The sequence below is a fragment of the Cornus florida genome, unplaced genomic scaffold (assembly GCF_030987335.1).
Source record: "Cornus florida cultivar Cherokee Brave unplaced genomic scaffold, ASM3098733v1 CherokeeBrave_3.0.0_Hap2_Chr03, whole genome shotgun sequence".
NCBI lineage: Eukaryota > Viridiplantae > Streptophyta > Magnoliopsida > Cornales > Cornaceae > Cornus > Cornus florida.
In genome coordinates this window covers 35,780,579-35,804,165 of record NW_026775573.1, presented here as the reverse complement: position 1 = coordinate 35,804,165, position 23,587 = coordinate 35,780,579, and the positions used below count along the sequence as shown (strand labels likewise).

General features: G+C 37.6%; 1 protein-coding gene across 1 annotated transcript in view; it reads right to left on the bottom strand.

Annotated features, from left to right (window-relative positions):
* LOC132300267 (transcription initiation factor TFIID subunit 1) overlaps positions 1-23,587 on the bottom strand; it is a 56,766-nt gene that overhangs the window by 9,948 nt on the left and 23,231 nt on the right. The window contains exons 7-15 of the mRNA XM_059797285.1: positions 22,569-22,829; positions 20,588-20,703; positions 19,195-19,345; positions 17,759-18,872; positions 7,694-7,896; positions 7,262-7,499; positions 3,487-3,823; positions 2,593-2,802; positions 2,379-2,471 (exon numbers count right to left, since the gene is read on the bottom strand). Of these exons, the coding sequence (XP_059653268.1) occupies positions 2,379-2,471; positions 2,593-2,802; positions 3,487-3,823; positions 7,262-7,499; positions 7,694-7,896; positions 17,759-18,872; positions 19,195-19,345; positions 20,588-20,703; positions 22,569-22,829 (2,723 nt within the window). The remainder of the gene's footprint in view (positions 1-2,378; positions 2,472-2,592; positions 2,803-3,486; positions 3,824-7,261; positions 7,500-7,693; positions 7,897-17,758; positions 18,873-19,194; positions 19,346-20,587; positions 20,704-22,568; positions 22,830-23,587) is intronic.

The following is a 23,587-nucleotide window of genomic DNA, read 5'->3' as shown; positions in this document are numbered from 1 at the left end:
AGCTAGGGACTTGGGATGATTTTCAAAGAATATGTTTTATCTAACTGCCTCTGCGGAACCAGTTGCGTGACACGGAACCGGTTGCGCAGTTAAGTTTTCAAAATTGTTTTTCAAACGAAAAATCACTAACCGGTTGCGCTCTTGCAGACTAAAATGGTCTGTTTTTGTCCTCTTTTTGGCTAGATTTTTGCAATTCATACCATGTACGAAATTGACTTGTTTTTCAAGTATAATTAGGTTTTCAAAAATCTATTTAAACATGTTTTCTCACTTGGGTTTTCACGGCTTTTTGCACACAATTTTTAGCATACTTCGAGAGCCAACTTTGTGAGAATTTTCAGTGTGTTTATTTTCCTTTGACAGCATACAAATTATATATACAAGTGATTTAGAGTGTTATCCTTATTCTGATTGGAGTACGACCTATTAAAGAATTCATCAATACCGTTTAGAGAAAGCAGATTTTTATCCTTCTACATCGAATTCAGATTTGAAGGATGATCACACTTTGAAAGGGTCAAAGCATTCGCGGAGTGTTGTTGATCCACCAGCAATCCTTCTACAAGGTTCGAGTAAGCCTGATGTCCTGAGATGTTGGACAGGGTGTCGCAAAGCCGGAAGCGTTCAGCAAGTTGGGTCTTGATAGAGTGAAGGGGTGTGAGCTTGAATCAAAGTTCAGTGTACTTTGCCTCACACATAATGGATTGTTTCGCTTGGGACAGCATGAAAGTCCTCTAGGTTTTTCCAATTGGTTTTCCTCACTGAAATCCAGTGTCTTCCTAACTCACTATACTTGCTTATTTTTACTGCTGTGTGATTGCTTTAATTTAGTAAATGTCTCATCAAGCAACGATTTGAGTGAAGTAGCACATGACATCGATTTATCCCTCTCTAAACTGTTTTTCAATTTAAAATTCACAACCTATTCCGCTGCACAAATTACACAAGGTCCTGCAGTGGGTGGGCCTAGTCATGGATCGGCTGATGGGAGAGTTTTCCTATGGCATCTCGACATTCTCCTTGAAGCCGTCATGGATTTCAATTTTTGTGATGGGATAATGATTTTTATGATGATTAGGTGACTTAATTTGCCTAACGTGAACATTGAGAGAGAGTTAAATAAATTACTGAAGTTTAATTTGTACATATCATTACTTATCAAAAAAAATTGTACATATCATTATTTATATGTGTATGATTGAACTTGGCAAACTAAATTGACTTACTTATTAAAAATTAAGGAAAATATAATATTTGCTAGTTTTATGGTGTTTATTGACGATTGGTTAGATTGCTGCGTATTGGGCTTTCCAAGCTCACCCCTCCCCACTTCTTACTCACCATTATAGGTACTTGTAGTGATGGATCGATGCTAGAGGATTTGCTATCCTGAGAAGTTTCAATCAGCTAAAGATAATTAAACAAGGGATTGTTTTGAGGAGCCTTAAATTTTAGGTTTTTATTTTTTCATTCCATATATTAAATTTTAGGTTTGTATTCTTGCAAATATAATGTCAAAGTTCCTTTTACTTTTTTAAAAGTATACTCCCTCCGTCCCATAATAGTTGTCCATCTTTCCTTTTTGGGTTGTCCCAAAATACTTGTCCACTTACCAAATTTAAACAACATATTTCACATCTTTCCATAAAAAACCCTTAAAATTTAAAAAAAATTCAAAATTGATTATATATATATTTAAACTTGAAAGGGTATCTTTGTAAATTTTCAAGGGGACAATGCAATAATTACATGTCCCCTTAAAAAGTTCTACTCCCCATAATGGACATCTATTATGGGACGGAGGGAGTAATAATTTAAAATTTCCACATTTTTTAAGATTTAAATCATAAAATAAATGCTTCATTTATCATTTCATGGAAAAATTACACAAATTCATCAAATTTCCTGCCTCTCTCTTCAATGAAAATCATAATTCAATTAAATTTCAATCTAATGAAAGGCATAGGTGCAACGACAATAACTCGGGTCGGTAAGCGTGCAAATGCAGATCAAGTATGAGAGCAGCCACTTTGTGCAAAATAAAATTAAGCCTCTTTCTAACCTCCCCTCTAGGTAATTTCCATTTTTGATATTTAACTTGAAACTTGTAAGGCATGAGAAAAAATTTAAGCTTTTTCTTTATTAAAGTTTCTCATCTTTCTTATTTTGGAGGGCCAACAACCACAATGTTCAAACTTGACAAGTTACACAGTGAACTCATCATTCGTGATAGGATATTTCTTCTCAAGTGTAAAATTCTTTTATCAGAAACGATTCCAAATTATAAGATAACTGTAAAGCTTCCAACAATTTACAACTATAGTGATGTTTAATTCATTAACATGAAGGAAATGCAAACATCATATAGCAGAACTCACATTTTCAGGTGTCACCATTCTTCTTAATTCCTCCTCCAATGGAATGCGGAAATTGCGCCTCATAACCCAAAACAGCTGTCCATTTGATCCTTTCTGATGGATTGCATATGTATGTTAAGCATACAGGTTAACAGAAAATAAAAACATCCCAACAACAAAGCTTCTGCAAACGTTTGTGCTGCCAATCCAAAAAATAATATTAAAGCAGGACTACCTGCAAATCGGCACAATTCTTTAATCTTTTCCGAAGAAAGGCTTCAGAGATGTTAGGGAATTGTGCAGACAGCTCATCCGCACGGATGCGAGGAAGCCAGCCATGCTTTTCAACTGCATTAAACCCACGATACATGTACACCAAGAGCCTGTTGATAATGTATGTCTGCACACTTTTTGTTCCAGGAGTCATTACCTCCATGTGAGGCTCCTACAGAGAAAAAAATAAAACCCGGTGAGACAAATTCGATCACACATTAGCTGAACTTTTATAAATTTACACCGCCTACCAGTAACAGTAGTTAGCAGGAGTTGAAAAACTAATTAACATGGAATCCTACAAGGTGCCTTGTCGTATTGGAACCAGGGACTATTTTGATCTGAATCCAATTATAATAGACAATATTTAAGTAACATCTAACGGCACTCCAAATGGCAGTATCTCAGAAATTTATAAAATAATCTGAGCAACTAACAATTCTATTTCATTTCTTTTCCACCAATATTTTTCAAAAAGCCAGATCAATGTTTACAACATCCTTTAAATGTGCCTGTCTATATGCAGAACTCTTTTTGGGCACATAACAGTAGTGGCCGTCTTTCATTCACAAGCCAACAAATGGCTACACATGATCGTGGAAAGAAGCCCTCATACCCTGCTAAGGCATGTACACGGAATTAGTACAATAAAAGAACTAGCATGCATTCTAAACAACAATATGCTATTTTTCAAGATTTAATAATGTAAAAAAAGGGCAAGGACATAAACACCCAAAAAAATATCATTATCAGTAACAATAGCATCAATTACAAGGAAATCAAAAGTAACATTCTTTAGAAGTTAAAAGAGCAGGTTTCAGGTAAAGGACTGCTACAAAGAAGAATTCATTATAACCTGTTGTCCAACAACGTCCAGCCTGTCGATGCGTCTAATAGAAAGCTTTCCCTTCGCAGAACGAACCAACAGATAGTCAGATGATGAAACTTTCTGAGGAAAAATGGGAGCCCTATACATGTTAGTTTCAAGGCATGATTGAGTGCAACCAGCCTTTATATCTCCAAGGAAAGGGGATTTATCAGCAGGATCAAGTGTGAGGACACTTCCCAAACTGTTGTTTCCATTGCGCAACAAGGTTCCAGTTTGATCACTTGGGGCTGATTTCTGATAGTAGGTACACAGTCTGGCACCCATCCCAAGGTTTCCCAGGAGTAATGGTCTTTCCTCACAGTACCTTCAAATATAATGATAAAAATGAATATTGCTCTGAAATTTCCATAAAATACAAGTAAATACACAAGCAAACAAGAAGCAAATTGAAGAACAAAAATGAAGCTCAAGCTTTCAACAAAAACCATACAGACCACGCAGTGCCCAGGATCCACAAAAAAAAAAAAAGAAACTCTCATTGAAATTCTATTAATCAAAAGCACATTCTACAACAACAACAACCAAGCCTTTTTCTCAATTACTTGGGGTCGGCTACATGAATCAAAAGCACATTCTAGTTAATCAATTTACTTTTACAACTTAGCAGCCATTTAAAGGCTCCACAATTCTAAAACACAAAGGATGACCTTTTTTAAAATTACTTCACCAATAAGTGACCTAAAAGGACATGAGATTGTCTCTATAAATAAGAAAAAGAATATATAAAGTTTTTAAAAGTTGTAATTCTTATTCTGAAAAATGAGAAATGAAGTAAGATGTCCTGTACTAAAACCCAAAACTTCAGGCGGACATGATTTTCTCTTGAAATTGATTCTCCTCGAGATGTATAGAAAAAAGGATTTTCTGTCATTTCTCAACCCATTCGAACGCACAAACAATGAGCACCAAAATTAAATTAAATTTCTCTACAATAATAAAATAAGAACACCTTACCTCCTCCCTTGTTAGAATTTATATTCACAAATCATCAAATGAAGACCTGTGATCTTAATTATATTTCTTTTTTTTATGAATTAACCTTTGCTGAATTTGTTTAACAAACAAGCTTAAACAATGTCATGGAGGACTGCTATTCTACCTTCATAATTCAGATAAACAAGAATTTCTTCAACTGAATCTTATTCTTGTCACAAATCTCCTTATGCTCAACTCTCTCGAGTCATACTTCTTTGAAATTGTGTAGAACTTTCTTGCATAACTTGACACTTATTTTCTGTTGTTTCCATATAAATGAAAGCACTTATTAACAATTCTTCAAGCAGATCGAATTCAGATTTCCTTGAGAAATAAATGGGCTTTTCAGAATTGTACACAACCCTTGATTCATTTATCCAACATACTTGGATAACATCGCACTGAAATCGATTTTGAGTTGAAGATGCTGTTTTGAGTATCGCTAAATGTTTATGGGTTATCAATATATATATATATATATATCTTAGGGTAAGGGAAGGAGGAGAGGAGACTGAGGGCTGGAGTAATTTAATGACGGAGCAGAAATAGCTTACAGGAATTCGCAATAGGGATGGGCTATGTCACGACAAACGCAGCGAACGAAAGAATAGATCAAGAAACAAGAGAGAAAAGTAATCACCCCACACACAAAGAACACAAAGATTTAGCGAGGTTCGGCAAAACCTACATCCACGGTGGAGATCCGGCGAAAGTTTTCACTATGCAAAAAAATAGGAGATTACAAGTTTCAGCCCCTCACTCTCTTTCTCTGCAATTTTCAGTGTCTCAATCAAATCCCACTCCAAACCCTAAGCACCCTTATATATCAGGAACCCCCAGAGGTTTGGTGGGCTTGGGCCCACACAAAGCTCATCCTACAGGTCGTCAGGTCATAAATGGACCAAATTCGGGCCACAACATCACAGGCTAAATGTTGACCCAAATAATGGCGGACAGATTTGGGTTTGATAGAGGGTTGCGGGTGTGAGGTCAGGTAACAATTCAGATAAGAATGATTTTCACTTCAGAAAATGAGATATGTACAGGTTTGATCATGTGTAGATAGTTCCATGATGAATATAAACAATCAATCAATCAAACTGAAACCTTATGTGCATGTATTGTAATTGATGGTTCAATTCAGGCTACTTTTTTTTCCTTAAGTGTTCAGTTCGGACCACATTGATTTGTTTGGCCATAAAATTGCGAATCAAACCGTTTTGAAAGATTCAACGAATCATGGAACCGGGACTGAACTGATAGTCCTTCGGCACTGAAACAATCTGCACGGTTTGCACCTAATCATGGTTTTATTTGGTCCAGTGTGCACCCCTACCCGCGGAATCTCTCAAAAGAGACTTATCCTTTGCCAGGATTCCCCAACTTGAGAAGTCGCCTAAAATTGGGAAGCCTATAGAATTTCCCAAACTGTACAAAACCTTACGATAGGCTTCTTCCAACTAATTATGAAAATTCAAGTTAACTGTCTCTTAATATCTGGTTTCAACCCATTTATATATTTAGCAACTGTGACCCAGAGTGCTTTTACATCACATCTCATCATAAGCTCCTCAAGCACAAAGCAAGCTAAATAATCAGTAAAAATGGAAGACATCGGTCTCAAATTCCTCATAGTAACTAAATCTTCTAGTAAGTGACGCAATATTTCTCTTTTAAATGTTATTTCATCTCAGGCCACAAGATAATAGCCACTTAAGTGTTCTAAACTCCTTTGGACACCTTACCTGAATCTTTTCACAAAATCAACTAGCTTTATCTTGGCAAAATGCAAACGTTGACTGTCCAACATGTGGCGGAGAATGTCAGAGGAGTCCGTCCCACGTCAAATAGGGATGGGGAGGGTCTTAGGCTTACTAGGGCGAGAGTAAGCAACACCATCTAAGAGCTTAAACTTTAGGGTCGGATGACAAGCAACCGGTCCACTACAGCTAGCCAGTCCAGGAATGCATTATGATCTACCCTATCATCATAACTAGGAGTGTCAACTTTGACCTTCTTTGTGATGTCTCCCAATGATTTAGGAAAATACCAAGGTTGGTCATGACTCATGATACTGTCTCTGAAGGGTATGATGATAATCCTTAGGGGAAATGTCTAAACTCATCTAGGGCCACCAAATCCTAATGTGGATGCATACAGTCGATGACTCAATGGTGGACGGACATATGGAGGAGGTCTTGTCCGAGAATTCTGGGCTTGACTCTGCCCAAAGTTGGAATATATCAATTGAGGGTATGTAATATGGAGATTACGACAACGTGAATGTGCTACATTATAAAGGTGGCAACTACCTCTAGAGGTCTACCAGAGGTCTACCTAAGTATTGAAGAACATACGTGTCAAAAACTTTTTTTCTTTTTGGGTCATGTAAGTACTCACAGACATACATGTCAACTTGTTATCTTCGCCAAGGTATTTTTCCTAGATGTGGTAATTTTAGCGAGCTCCTCATGGAGTTGGGCTACTGAATTTAGATAACCATGGCCCAATTAGATACATAGTTAAAACAGCAGCACATAGAAGCAAAGTATTAACAAAAACAACATATTCACCATTCCATAAAACCCATAAAGCATAAACTGACCAAGGGGAATAAGGAGAGTAAAAACTGAATAAATAACAAACAAGTGATCAGTGAACTACATGCACAACTTGAAGAAACCCCATTTGGGCCAAAAAGTGAAGATAAGATTTTTAAGAAACATTTTTTTTTTTTTTTTCGGAAGGTATTTTTTAAGAAACTTACTCCATGAGGAAGACATGGCCATCTTTCACAGAAAGATCAGATCTCTTCTTAAATGCCCCAGGAGGACGTAAAGACTTGTTTTCACCAGGAACTTTCTGTGCTCTTGGCAGCAAATGTATTTTTGTGCGAACAAGATGAAGCAACGAGTTCGGTCGAACATTTTGCACAGCAAGAGATTTATGGTCTTCAAGCTCCTTTCCAGAATAAAATATTCGAACGGGCTCTGATGGTCTAAAATCTGCAAAGAAGAGAGAGAGAAGTAAAAAAGTAGGCTCCAGTTTTTCCCCACACACACACACCAAAAAAAAAAAATTAAAGAGAGAGAGAATAATGGGCAATGTCTTAAAAAGAAAATAAAAATTACTTAAATTACTAAGTAAACCCTATGAAAGAACAAAGCAGAAAAAAACATGCATGAGAACGATGACTAACCTAGCTTTTTTGAGGCTTTTGCTTTGACAGAAGAAAGGGTCTCCTCAGCATCCACATGAAGCTTACTTCCTTTGCCCCCCAAGCTCTTCACTATAATTTTCATCGGTCCTTGGGTAGGTAGCTTCCCTTGTTGCTTGACTGCCACCTCATTATCATGGGGATACCATAAAGCTTTTGGTCGATGAAAGTTTGCCATATCTTTACTGCCAAAAGATAGTTAAGTTATACAGATAATATGGACCATGTGAAGCACATCTAAAAAAGTAAAACTAATATAATGAACATAATAGAGAATCAAATGCAACACAGGAAAGAATCTTCACATGAACCTAATGGGTAATTACTTTCATGTATGAGGAAGTCATATACAGATGTGACAATAAGTTAAGATGCCACAAGAAAAGACAGATTCAAGGGCTCCATTCTGATGAGATATAGTTGGGTCTACACTTGTGTCTGTAAGGGGAAGAGTTAATGCATCCCAGACAAAAATGGTGATAGGATTTTTTTCAAAATTATAGGTTATGGGCGGAGAACAAAAGAAATTCTTTATTTATTAAAAAAATAGCACATGCCATAGCAAATTGAGTGAACCAATCAAACATTCACCATTTGTTCAATCAATCATGTTCAAAACATAGTATGTGAAATTCTGCGTCACCTTTATGACTACCAAAAAAACATAAGAAAGGAAGAAAAAAAGAAGTTAATGAAAGAAATTGAACAACTACTACTACTTATGTACAATAACTTCTAGAAAGTTTTGTTTGCCTCAAGTAGGGATTTCATTGCGACTTTCTTTTTTTTTTTTTTGGTTCAATTTTGCATAACTTTTCGACTTAACAATCTCAATTCTCTTTTTTTTCCCTTTTCATTTAGTAATTAGTCTTCAAGGCCATCACACTAATCAGATAGAAGGATATGGTAATGCAAATACACACAACCTTCCTTATATTGTTTATTGTTTTAGCAAATAAACAAGATCAAAAAATTAAGTCAGTAATTTCGAACATTCAGTAATTTTCTTTGAGAAACCAACTTAATTTAGTGGTTTAATAATCTTATCATCTATAAATTAATATTTCATGCTACTGTATTAGTTATTAGGATAGAAATATATTTCAGAAATTTATATACGTAATCATAAATAAATTTCAAATGTCTGCACAAGCAGAATAATTAAGTACCTAAAAGAAAATTATTGATTTAAAATAAATAATACTATAACATCTGAGGTTATTTAAGAGAGATTTACAAGCACATATAATTACGTACTAAAATAAAATTATTTATTTAAAACAAATAATAATGTAAAGGAAAAAAACCCAAAGTCATCCATTCCGGTGAAATCCTCTGTTATCCTTTCCTTTCTCTTTCTTTCTTTTTCTCTTTTTCTGGTTTCTATGCTGTTTTGAGGTTTTTGGTCCATATGGGTGAGCATCGTTCCCTTCTCGATGTCGCAAGGCTCCCTCGTCTTGATCACAACGGAGAGGTGGATTGTGTCTCCATCACCAAGGGTCACGTTTTCAGAGTTTATACTCGCAACACGTTGATCCATGAGATTATAATGATATCATGTTTGGTTGGTTGGTTCGACAGAGAGTTGGAAAGTCTTGAAAGGATCGAAGAATGGAATGCGAGGATTTGGAAGATCGCAAGTGGGGTGAGAAGATTAACCTCAGAAATCGAAGCCCAAAGGATTTTGAAAGGGGGAAAGAAGTGGGGCAAAGCACAGTTGTTCCTGGAACCTTGGTGCTCACGTGTTGGCTGTTCGGGTCTGAGGATGAGATTCAATGGCAGAAGGATCAACATGTACGGACTTCCTATGCATTTATGGTGCTAGAAGCTTTTCCAAAGTGTCGGTGATCTCTGTGGTGGCCTTAGGGCAGTTGAGGTTTTTGAGATGTGTGATACTGAAAGGATTGTGATCACCATTGACGAAGGAGAGGAGTTTCAGGCATTTATCATCGTGGAATATAGTCAGAGGGGTTTCAAAATTGCTTTGCATGAAGAAATAGATCCCTTGATGGTTCCGTTGTCTGTTTCATTCTTTCGAAGAGACGCTTCTAAACCGATGGGGGAGGAGAAGGGGTAGGTGACACAGTGATCAATGTTTAGGGGCCAGATTGGAGGCTCAGGTGAAGGCAGTGGTTGAAGGACAGGGATGATCACGCTCTCGTGCACGTGAAAAGCAAGTGGAAAGCTTCCTGATCAGATCGCCGCGCATCCGCCATCTGGACTCTTCCCGTTGTAGGTGGGAAGCAGCTGTCTCCTCACGTGATTGCACACGTGAGGGAGACTCCAATTTTAAATCTGAGTTTGATGGACCAGATGGGCCAACTGCTTGTCATAAGGGTGGTTTTGGGCCTGAGCTGCGTGGTTCTAAGGTGGGCTCCCAGTCATCATTTGGGCCCTTTTCTTCTAACACCTTTAAAGGCCCAATGCCCTCTAGATCAAATGGGGGAGCTCTTATGTGTGATTTGTCTTCTGGGCCAGCAAATAAATTGAGATCACGATCCATAAAGGTGAGTTTGGGCCCAAGTAAGGGTCTGTTCATTTCCTTTAAAAACGAGCCAAGCAGGTCATCAGCCCATCTTGGCTCTCTAAGGATTTTGATTCACACCTGACGAAGAGATATGATGATATGTCTTCGCTCCATGGGTTGGACTCTGCTACGACATCTCACGATAAGGGATTCAGAGCCACCAACAGCCTTCGTTCGACTCAAAAGAGTTCACAGAGGATCAATGCTGTAGAGGTTGCTCTGCAAGAGGGGTTTTGGTCTCAGAAGGATACTGATCGATGGAAACGTGCAAGTCTGAAAGTGCAGAACCATTCGCGACAGAAAGATTTGGCCCTCAACAACCGCTTTAATCCTCTGTCAGATGGTCTGAGTCAGCCTTTGGAGGAACGAATGTCTCCCATCTTCACTCGGACCACAGAGTTCTCTCAATCATCTTCCAAAGCGCTGATCTAGAAAGAAAAAGCAAAAATGGGTACCCAAAGTTTCTAATCCGTGTAAGTCCTCTCTCATAGAAGCTCCAAGCTCTTCTTCTGCTGTTTCTTCTACTTCTACCCCTTCTTGTGGGATGATGTTGAATAATTTGGGGTTGGAGGAGGGAGGTTTGGGCTTGGTTTCTAGGAGGTTCTCTCCTGTATTTGAGGCTGTGTCAGAGGAAGGTTTGGTGGAGGACTCCGAGGCGGTATCAGAAGGGTCTTTGTGTTCTGGATTGTCAAGGAAGGATGACAGGTTCTGTTCTCCCAGTGGTAAAGAGATTTGGGAATGTTTCTACTTATGTGGGCTGCAATGTTCAGATTCAATTATGCGCTGCTGCTGTGATTAAAGGAACTACGGCTTCATAAGGCCCTTAAAGGGTTGAGCTGCTTCACTTTGCCTGGGCAGATGACTTGACAGAGATGATGTTTCCGTTGACACTTAGGGTACTCCTCGGGAAGGCAGTTTTTCTTCTGCTTCTGCATTTGACGAGTGGGATGGTATGTCGACTTCTTCTAGGGAAGAGGAGTTCGGATTTAAACCTCGGGCTTGCTGTGACATGGCGGTGGATGATTTACTTTTTCCCCCTGCGATGGTTGAACCTGAGGAGGGGTGGGAATGATGAGTACACTGAAGCGTTGAGGCATGAGTGGATGAAGGATATTGCGGGAACAGCGGACGCCCTTATTGGTGTGTCAGATATGGGGGAAGGGAGTCAGGTTGTGTGCAGGTTTCATGACATTGAAATGAGTCAAAAGGTGGGAGGGAAGGGTAGGACTCCATCAGAGAAAGGGGAGAGGGACGTGAGGAATCTTATATCATGTGTCAATTATGAAAGGAGGAGAGGGAGAGGGGAAGAGGGAAGGAGATTTCTACTATTTGCCAATGAAGCTACGCATTATCTCATGGAATGTCCATGGTCTCAATGACCCGGATAAAAGGAGGGTGGTGAAGTTGGCAATCCGGAAGTGGGATCCACATGTGGTGTGTCTGCAAGAATCGAAATTAGCTTCGGTTTCAGACATGGTTATTAGGAGTATTTGGGGCGGAAGATTTGTGGAGTGGGTTTCGTTGGATGCTATGGGTTCTTCAGGTGGAATACTTGTGATGTGGGACAAAAGATGGGTTTCTAAGTTGGATTTCCAGGTTCTCAGTGACTTGTTTTTTTCTCTGGAGGAAGATGGTTTCCTTTGGACCTTTTCGGGAGTATACGGTCCTAATGAAGATGACAGACGTAACTTGCTGTGGGAGGAGATTGATTCGCTGAGGCATAGATGGCCTCATCCTTAGTGTATTGGAGGTGACTTTAATATCATTTGTTCTCCTTCTAGACGATCAATGGGGGGAAGGTGAATTGCGGCTATGGAGCAGTTCTCCTTATTCATTGATGATCAAAATCTGATTGACCTTCATTTGGAGGGAGCTTCGTTCACGTGGTCTAGTGGCAGAGAGTGTCCTAGATTGGATAGATTCCTTTTGACAGGAGATTGGGAGATGAAGTTTTCGAATGTTATTCAGGTAGCGTTGGCACGCCCGACTTCAGATCATATTCCCTTGGTTCTTGATTGCGGTGGAATGCAGAAGAATTCACCCTTTAGATTTGAAAACATGTGTCTTCGTACAGAGGGATTCATGGAGAGAGTTCGATCTTGGTGGGAGAGCTATGTGGTTTCTGGCAACCCAAGTTTTTTTTTCCTTGCACGCATAGTATGACTTTTGAAAGAGGACCTTAAAAAGTGGAACAATGATGATTTCGGGAATTTGAAATGGAGAAATAATCGTGCTTTTGCTGAGACTGCTGATATTAAAAGAAAGGAAGGGGAAGGTAGTATTACTGAGATTTTGTTACAGAGAAGGGTTGAATGTCAGGCGGATATTTCTGAGATTGCTTTATCAGAGGAAATTTCATAGAAGACAAAAATCTAGGGCTTTGAGGCTTAAGGAGGGGGACAGAAACACGAAGCTTTTTCATCAGTTGGAAATGCTCACTGAAGGGGTAATCATATTGGAAGAATCACGGTGGATGAGGAGCTTCTCTCCAAGGAGGAGGATATCGGGGGTTACCTCTTTCTTTCAAAGTTTGTTCACAGAGACAGATACTTGGCGACCTAAGACCTTTGCTCGGGGGTTTGCCTTTTGATTCTATCTTTGAGTTGGATGATGTCAATCTGGAAAGGCCTTTTTCTAAGGAGGAAGTTTTGAGGGCCTTCAAGAGTTGCAATCGGGATAAAGCCTTGGGCCGGATGGTTTCTCAATGAGATTTCTTCATGAAAGTTGGGAGGTGGTGAAGGGTCATGGGCACTTTCTCTGCTTCTCACTCACGGGGATATTTTGAGAAAAGTTTGAATGCAACGTTTATTGCTCTTATTCCAAAGAAGGGGGGAGCGTCGGACGTAACGGATTTTAGACCTATCAGCTTGGTGGGAAGCATTTACAAATTGATTGCCAAGGTTCTAGCATCGAGATTGAGGGGTGTCTTGGATAATGTCATCTCGAATTCTCAAAATGCCTTTGTAAGAGGCCGTTAGATACTCGATTCAATCCCTATTGCTGGCGAGTGTGTAGATTCCAAACTCAATTGTGGAGTTCCAGGTGTTCTATGCAAATTGTATATCGAGAAGGCTTACGATGCTGTTAGTTGGAGCTTTCTCGTCTACTTCTTGGAGAGGATGGGGTTTGGTGAGAGATGGAGGAAATGGATTGATTTTTGTATTTCTAATTTTTGGTTTTATGTCCTTGTGAATGGAGCATCGACAGGCTTTTTTGGTAGCTCAAGAGGGTTAAGACAGGGGACCCGCTATCTCCTTTTCTTTTCCTTGTTGTGATGGAGGCTTTCAGCAGTAAAATGATGTCAAGGGCAGTTGATTTGGGTTTAGGGTTGGTAGGGATGTTGTGAGTTAGCTGGAGATCTCCCATTTGATGTTTGCGGACAACACTTTGGTTTTTTTTTTTTTTTTTTTATGCGGATGTGTCTCATATGAGATATTTGAGATGTGTTCTGATTTGGTTTCAAGTCGTCTCTAGCTTGAAAGTTGATGTGGGAAAAAGTGTCTTAGTGCCAGTTGGAGAGATTCCCAATCTCTACTTTGGCTCTTGTTTTGGGTTGCAACACTAGTTCGTTACCTACTTCTTATTTGGGTCTACCTCTTGGGGCTTCATCCAAGAGTGTGGGCAGTTGGGATCCAGTGGTGGAGAAGTTTGAGAAACGGCTGGCTAGGTGGAAGAAACAATACATCTCCAAAGGGGGGAGGGTCACTCTTTCGAAGAGCACTTTGTCGAGTCTTTTTATGTATTTTCTTTCAGTTTTCCAGATTCCCTTTTCAAAGGATTGATAGGTGGTTGAGAAATTTCATGTGGGGTGGTAAAGGGGGGGAGGAGTTCAAGTATCATCTGGTGCAGTGGGAGAGAGTTTGAACTCCAATTCGGCAAGGTGGTTTGGGAATCTAAAGATTAGTGCCTTTTACTAAGGCCTTATTGGGGAAATGGCTTTGGAGATTCGGGATAGAGAGAAACAGACTCTAGAGAAAGGTGATTGTGAGCAGACACGGGGAAGTGAGAGGAGGATGGTACACCCCCGAGGTGAGATTGTCATATGGGGTTGCGGTTTGGAAACACATTTAGAAGGGGTGGGACGAATTCTCCAAGCACATCAGATTTCGTGTCAGAAATGGCAAAAGGATACGTTTTTGGGATGACATCTGGTGCAGGAAGCGCTCCCTTGGTAGCACTTTCCTTAGACTTCTTAGGATTGCTTCTGATAGACATGCCATGGTGGTCGACTGCTATCGTCTTGATAGTGGATGAACAGTGTGGGATGTACGTTTCTTGAGGCTGTTTCAGGATTGGGAGATTGAGGATGCTATGAACTTTTTGGATTTGTTATATCGCCAGGAGATAGTGGAGGAGACTTCCGACATCTACGTTTGGGTTCCATCTTCACTTAGGCGCTTTGATGTTTGGTCATTTTATCGTTGTTTTGTGGATGCCCCAGGACTGTCATTTCCATGGAAGGCCGTTTGGGGTACAAAACGCCTCTCAAAGTAGCTTTTTTGCATGGACATCCGTTTTGGGAAAGATCTTCACTCAGGACAACCTACAGTTATAAAAAAAAAAAACAAATCGTGGTTAATTGGTGTTTTATGTGCAAATATGCCGAGGAAACGATTGATCATCTTCTTTTACACTGTCCAGTGGCAAGCTTTTGTTTTTGGGTTTGTTTGGGATTCATTGGGCTATGCCACGGTTTACCAAGGGCCTGATTGAGGCCCGAGAGGGTGTATAGAGGGGGGCCAAGCTCATGACTCTTGGAGGGTTACATCTTTGTGCGTTTGGTGGTGTTTACGGCTAGAAAAAAAATAAGAGATCCTTTGAAGGATAGGAAAATCATGTTGGGTAGTTGAAATTCTCCATTCTTAGCACCCTTTTTTGTTGGGTTCTAAGAAGAAATTGTAAATCCTTGGATGAGCATGTAGAGTTTTTGGATTTGTTGAGGGTTTAGAGGCCCTATTTGGCCTTGTGCTGTTTTTGAGGGATGTGTTCCCTTTTGAACGCTTTTAATGAATTATTATTTATCCAAAAAATAATAATAATAATAATAATATTATTATGTATGAGATTAAAATAATTAATATTATTATGTATGAGGTATTCAAATGAGATTCCTTACCAATAAGATCCAAAGATGATTGCCCTATTCCACAATGCTTAGAGTAATAGTTACTTAAATAATAATTAAACATATACATAAGCCTTGTATGTGTTAAAGTAAACACAATACCTGTGATGCAGTGGCCCGAATTTTGTTTCGGCCCAGGCCGTGGTATATAAGGGTGTTTAGGTTTGGAGTGAATAACAAGAGAACACTAACAATCGCAGGAAAGAGAGTGCGAACGAGAGCTAGAGCTAGAGCTAGGGTTTGAGGACTGAAACTTGTAATCTCCTGATTTTCGCATAGTGAAATCTTTTGTTAGATCTTCACCGTAGATGCAGGTACAAATTGTGCCGAACCACATAAATCTTTGTGTTCTTTGTGTGTGGCATGTTTGTTTTTTTCTGTCATGATTCATGATTTGTTATTCGTTCGCTGTATTTAGTGGGGTTTCCACGGGACAAGGGAGCCAACAATAACACAAATATAATAATAATATTCCAACAATTTAGAACTATGTTATCGACTCTTTAGATTTGCAGAAGTACCCATATCGAAAACACAACATTCAACATGGGTACGGGATATGTGTTTTACACATGTAGTTGGCTCATGTACCTAACAAGTGTATCCAAAAATTTGAATCCCGTATATAATTGTACATTAAAATCTCTTACTATAATCGTTTTATTGCATTATTACTGGCAACTCTGATTGGTTATGTATCTCATAAGTATATCCAATAACTTGAATTTTTATATATTTGTACATAAAAGCTCTCCTAATATATTCCTTCTATTAAAATGAGTACTTTCGAATAGAGTTATCCATGTCCCCTTGTCCATACCTATGGAATTCGATAATTCTACACTTAACATAGATACAAGTGCACCAAAGTCCATGTAGATAGGTTAAGAAAATAATTAAATCAGATGTAAAAAGAAGAATGTTGCGATCTTATTCATCAAAAATAAATAAATAAATATATATATATATATATATATAGTTTTGATCATCAGAAAGAGTGTTGAATAGAGGAGATCTAAAGCAGTGAGTGAGACAGCATTGGCATAGGTCATAAAGGTTTACCAGCATTCTTCAATGACAAAAATAATAATAAAATAAGCATACGAGTCCAGCAATAAAAGTGAATATATAGAGAAATTACTAGATAATTGAGAAGGGTTAACAATTCACTTGTCCAAAAAAGTGGATGACATGCTACAACTACAAGTAGGGATGCAAAATGAGCTGAGCCAAGCTGAGTAGTGGGCTGTTCGAGCTCGGCTTGGCTCATGGCCAGGGGTGTTTGAGCTCGGCTTGAACTCGAGCCAAGCTCATACCTCAGCGTTTGAGATCGGCTCCACAAGAAATGGTAAGCTCAAGCTCGGCTCGAGGCTTGTTTACAGAGAAGATTCCCCCACCCCACTTCGAGTTTGCAGAGAAGATAATATAATTATAACAACATATATATATATATATATATATATATATATATATATATATATTACGTTGACCTAAAATTACAGATCAATCAAAAAATATATGGAGGAAATCACCATGTCGTCGTATGCCCTTACAGATCAATCTTCTATCAATCTCCAAAACTTCAACTTAGATTTCGTCACCGTTATAGAACCATTCTTTTTCATCTTGCCGAGAGAGAAAGAGAGATTCTCTTTCATGTATATAATATATATATAATTGTGTATGTTCACGAACTCATTCACGAGCTTTGTTCACAATCATGTTCATGAACAAACGAGTCTGGTTCAGGGTTGTTTGAGCTTGGCACGTTTATGAAACGAGCTTGAAAATCTTGTTTGAGCTTGGTTCATTTATCAAATAAACAAACGCGATCCGAGCTTTTACCAAGCTGGGCTCGAGCTGTTGGCGAATGGCTTGGTTCACTTACAGCCCTAACTACAAGACATTGAATGGTCGAAATCACATGGGGAAAAAAGAAGAAACTACAACACCTAACTTATGAACAAATAGGGCAATGAACACATGCTACAATGCTAATTGCTAGTCCAGTTACACTAAAAATAATTAATGACAGCAAGTTCCCACTCATACGAGGCAATCACAATACATGTATAGCATTGCACTTTTTTTTTTCTTTTTTTTTTTTTTTTTTTTTGATAAATAAAATTTTATTAAAAAACGCTCAAAAGGGGAGCGGATCCCAAGAAGAATACAAAAGACCACAAAGGCCTCAAGCCTTCAAGGAGGCCAAAAAGTCAACAATATCCTCCAAGATAATGTGAATTGAAGTTGTTCCAAATGATCATTTACCACAAAACAAGATAAGGTATGTGATACGTAGAAGAACACATTGAATTGATCTCCTCCAACTAATGTAAGTAAAAAGAATGCAACAAGTTGAAAAACTATTATGAGATATAATGCTGATTCTTACTTGCTTAACTTCGGTTTCATTGTCTGCAGCTTAACTGCAGGTATTGAATGCAAGATTTTGACACCATGAGCAGCACGTTTTTTAGAATGTGACTTCAGCTGCTGAGAAATTTTCCTGTTTGAATAGAATTTGTCATTAGAAATATTGAATCGCACACCATATGCACCTCCATGACCATGCTGCTCCAAAGAATCCCCACCACTGGACTTCACAGAGCGAGTTATGATCATAGCCCCAGCACGAAGCCGAAGATTTTTACCGTCCTTGTTATCTAAAATTTCAAAAAGCATTTGTTCATCTTGAAGATCGAGAATTAGCTTTGGCTTTGCAATAGATTGATGTGGTTCCCAAATTATTTTGTCCAACCAAGATCCTTCCAGTAAGTCTCTGTTTTGCAATGTAAGTTTGCTAAAACGTCTTATGACATCACTTTGGCAGATCTCTTCAGTACCATCATCCTTTCTGACGTCAGAATGATTTGGATGATCCACTTCCAACCGCGACTCCAACCTCAATAGTTGGGGATGAAATCTGTTTTCCAAGAATGGAAGATTTTTCAGTCCTGAATATGTTCTTGAACCAAAGGGCTCCACTAGAACAGGACATCTATGAAGAAAAAAACCATGATCTTTCTCATCAGGTTCCATCTGGAGCTCTGGCTGAAAATTTTGCAGCCCACCATCCAATTCTGTTTCTGCATTAACCAAAGCCTCGGAGTCAGGTCCAGAGATCTCACAACCATCGGCAGCACTGTCACTTAATGCAGGAGAGTTGTCCCAAATAATTTTGTCTTCCCAATCTTGCTGATCAAGAGGGTAAAATTTTGGACACAAAGCTGAGCTCCACTCGGCAAACCCATCTGATGCTATATCCTGTCTCATTGGCTCTGCACTAAGACAAGAATCTTTTCTTTGCTCATCATCTTGTAGATTAGCAGAAGCCCCTGGAACAACCCCAAATTTCCCTGATTCTAATTCGCCATCCATTAGTGCTGAAATATCATCTTGAGATACATGTGCCTGTCTCATAAAAGAAAAACCTTGGCAAGTGCCCTTCAAAAAATCCTCTTCGTCCTCTTCAACATTATCATAAATATCCATGGATTTATATTTCTCTGCAAGAATAAAAAAAACATTACCGGAACATTCAGAAGTGCAGAATTGTGCTTAGGGCTATGGAAAGCTTTAGACAGAAAACGATTTTTCGTACAACAGAACAAAAGGTTAAGCAAATGCAAAAAAAGGATTTCCATTTTTTTTAAATTAAAAAAATAAATAAATAAGGTTTCCAAAAATTCAACTCGAAAAGTTCAACAAAAGAGCATAAATTCAGAAAATGCATAAAATTCAAAGTTGAACTTTCATCATTTTATTGCTAGAGAGGAGGAACATCTAAGTCAGGAAGAAAGGCCCTCATGTGCCATTGCGACTACATACCTCTAGGAATTGAATACCTACGGTCCTTCTTCTCCCCTTTCTTTGATGGATCATGAATACCAAAAATTTCAGAAAACCGTAATATGACCTTCCCGTCTTCTATACACAGAACAGGAAGTGGTGTTGAATTTTTATCATCAAGAGGCTCCTCCTGATAAATCATGTAAGATAACCACAGAGCGTAAATGAAAATGAATTAATAATGAGGCCGGTAGAGTAAACTTGAAGGCAGCACAAAATGATGCATTTGAAATTGGTGGAAGACTGAAAGAACCCCACATCCTTTAGTTGATATTAGTCCAATGATACACTTATCAATATATATATATATTAGTCCAATGTTACCAAAACATGAGAGAAAATAACATCGATGATATGTTATAACAACATAGGGAGATAGCAGTGCAGTTAATTTTCTACTCCAGACTTTCAGCTTAGAGTAACAGGGACAAAAAGAGCTGACGAAAAAAAAAAATTAGCTTTCTTGACTGCAGAAAAAAATAAATAAATAAATCAACTCCATGGATTCTCTCTCTTAAACAAGGAAATAAATGGATATCATGAACCAAGAAAAATTGGCTACACTGGCCACGTATATACATACATTATATATATCGTAATTAACGGTTAGGTCAACATATTATGTGGCACTGATTACATCACATATACAGGATTAAAGACAAACATAAAGACGATAATGCTCCAGATGCATCAGAATTTTTTTTTTTTTTTTTTTTTTTTTTTTTTTATTTAAACCAAAATTCGGAGTTATACCAAGAAAAGGTATGCACCATGAAAAGATTCAGAGAAGAAGCACATTTCATGAGACGCAAGTAAATACTCCTCACATTCACCTAGACATAATCTTGATGAAAACAATTATATTTCTAATTCCTTATAAGTTCTGCAAGCTAATCACTAAACCATGCCACATGTTAATTGAAACTAGTACGCCATCAAATAGCTAATATAACCTGTCCTGAATACCTAGATTTCAACAGTCAGAATACTTGCAGTTCTTTAATTTTTTCTTCCTTTTTTTTCTGTTTTCATTCTTTATTTTCTTACACTTTCGTTTTGGGTTGGGCCATTGGGGTGGGGGGTTGTGGAACAAAAACAATTCCAGTTGTCATTTTATATCATGCTTTCTAAAAAATACAGCAGGATTCAGCCTCATAACAGTAGTTAAGATATTCCACTACGACCAACATTAAACAAAAGCCTAATAGAAGGTACTCACATATTTGCAGAGATTTAAATCACTATAAATGAAAGGCAGAAGCACCTCAAGAGTCGGGGAAAAAAGAAGAGCAAAAACAATCTAAGAGCAAAAACAATCTCCAAGTAAAACCAAAGTAAAATATATAAAATAAAAAGTGTTCATGCAGACCACCTGAAAATCTGCCATATCCACAGCCAAATTTTCAGTTTCAAAAGAGCCAATAGGTATATCATCCTCGGAAAACTTTTCCCCTTCAGAAATTTCAGTAAGAATATCACCCGGCTCACCTGAAAACAAAAGAAACAAGCCATATTTTAAAATGGAAAGCTAGTAAACCAGTTTCATGATTAGATTTATAAATGTTCTAGTTCCGAAAAAAACATGACAATTAATGTGGTACATGATTAATTATTCTTAATAACACAACATGTAATTAAAACCACTGTTGCTACATGACTATACCTACACTAAATTATATTGATTTATCAGAAGTTGACTAATTCCATTTAAGATTTGACTCAACATTATGCAAAGAACGATAAAGAAAAAGGTAGAGAATTCAAAATATAACAATGCATTGAAATAAGTGAGATTTGCTTAACTTTCGTGACTATATATAAAAATCTAGGAGGTAACATGAGCAATACCCCTTCTTCACCTATTTCCTTCCATGAAGGATTTAAACTGTTCCATGGAGAAAATATTTGAATTCCTTTATATAATTGAATGAATAAATAAATAGTCTCCGAAGGTTCGTTACTTTACTATTCGGGATCTCTGAAAAATATATTCTCAACTTATATTTTCTTCAGGATCTTTTGGGCACTAATGCAAATTCTTTCCCGTTTTAGATATTCAAACAGAATCCACCAAACAGGTTCAAAAGAAATCATTAAAAAGCCTTGAACTGTGAATGAAAAAAGAGCCCGTTGGTACAAGTTTAAAACAGCCATTTCAAACAGCCCAAAAACCCATGCTAACAACTACGCTTTCGGAATATGTGAAGGAATTTATTTACTGGAAAATATATATATACATGTGAAGGAATCTCAGCTAAAATATTCATATACACATTACATGCATAAGATAGACCATTTACTGTTGACAAGTTGGCAACATCTAAGGATCTTCGCACAAATTGTTGCTGAAATTTGAAGAATGAAATACAGTTGACTATCTTAAATTGACTAAAATGTTACTGGATCTTCAATATTTCTAAGTTATGAGTGCAGTTCCATAGAAATATGTCTCGAGGGAGTGTTTGAATGTCCCATGCAAATTGAAGTTGTCCACTCTTTCTAAATAGAATTAGAAAACAAAATTTAAAGAGCAGTAAGGAGATATCACCATAAGCTCCATGAAAAAATAAATATGCAATAAAAATTCCCTACAGAGGCCCTCCGCCATACACCGTATTGTTCCATTTGTTATAGTAAAACATATTTCAGCTTTAAGTGTGAAGAGAAACAAGTCTATTCATTTAACTATGAAAAACTAAAAGTAGAGATACCAAAATTTCACATGGGATTTCAAATACTTTCAAGTCATGATATGACCTCACCATAAAAATAAAGACATTGGTAAACCATGAATATACAAGGCATCAAATCCATGATTACAAAATTCTTATTTTGAGTGAGTCCTATATGTTGAATAATTAGGGAAAGAAAATAAGTTACCCTGGTTTAAAATTCTAATGTTCAAATCACCTAGTATTTACAAAAGAATGAAGCAATCTCATAAACAGTGACAGAATTTAAATCTAGTTGATGTTACAGAATGCAGACACTTGATTGAGACCAAACTCAATACATGTAGCAATTAACCTCTCTTTGTTCTTTTAACGTTTATTAATTTTCTCACCCCATATTCTTTTACTTATGGAAAAGAAATAGGCCCCCTCAATTGAGTACCTAAATTCCTAAATCAGATATACTCAGGATGCAGTTTAGGTAATTGGGTTTTAAAATAGAGCGCACAAATAATCATTAAGCCGGTTAAACCTACTGCCACTGTATAGATGTAAAATCAAAAAAGAGGACAAGAAATATACAGATTTGATAAAATTATCTGATGAACCAAACAACAAAAAGAAATACTGTCAACTAATAAAAAAAAGTAACAGATACTTTATATGGATTCCTTAGTAAACCTGATGAAGAAATAGTTCCAACTTCAGCATTTTTATCCACCAACTCATGTTCTTTCTCAAATTCTTCATCATCATCGTCATAATTTTCATCATCAAAAACAGAAGAATTATGCTCCATAGTAGCCACTGCAACTTGAGTGGAATAATAATCCTTTTTTGGCAACAAATAGTCCTCCTCGGTAGCAGCTTGACACTCTGGTCCCTCATACTGCTCATCAATATCTTCATAATCAACTGCGTCTTCAGCTTTCTCGTCATAATCTAGTGGCAGAAAATCCCATCCAACACGAAATCAGAACATTTGAGTAGACAAAGGTGATCAACTACAATTGCGAGATAGACTAATAGTTTCATCTCATAATGGTGAAAGCAGTTATTTGGATACCAGGTTCAACAATAAATGTCCCCTACAAAATGAAGTACAGCAACACAAAATACATAAGTACATATATAAATAAAACCGAAGGGTACATTTACCTTAAAGAAGAAAAAAAGATCCAATGGGTATTATTAAGTTTTAAAAGGGCTTGCAACAAGGATGCCCTCAATCTATTCTATTGACCTTAATGATTTCATCCAAGGACAATCTAAAGGTTTTGATGATAACAAACCATTAATGGTGTTTAAGGACTAATGTTTACATTGAGTGTTATAGATTATTCAAATTCAAAAGATGACCTCAATGAAGATCATAAAGTCGTTCCAAGTATTCCATTATTCAAGATCACATCAAGGCAAGCAATGGATACAAAGAAGACATGAAGTTGCAAAGAACCAAATGCAAAGTCCATCCAAAGATAGCTTGGACTACAACGAGCAAAAAAGCAACTCAAAGGAAGGAAGAAAACAAGTCTACCTCAATGCCTAAAGATCATGGACAAAGCTTGAAGATAAGGGTAGATAGGATGGTGAGTGTTTAGGATTCAATGTCAAAGTATTTATGAATCCATTTGAAGCTCATCTCTATAGGACCATGTATATCATATCATCATTCATATGCTCCTATATCCATTAGCAAT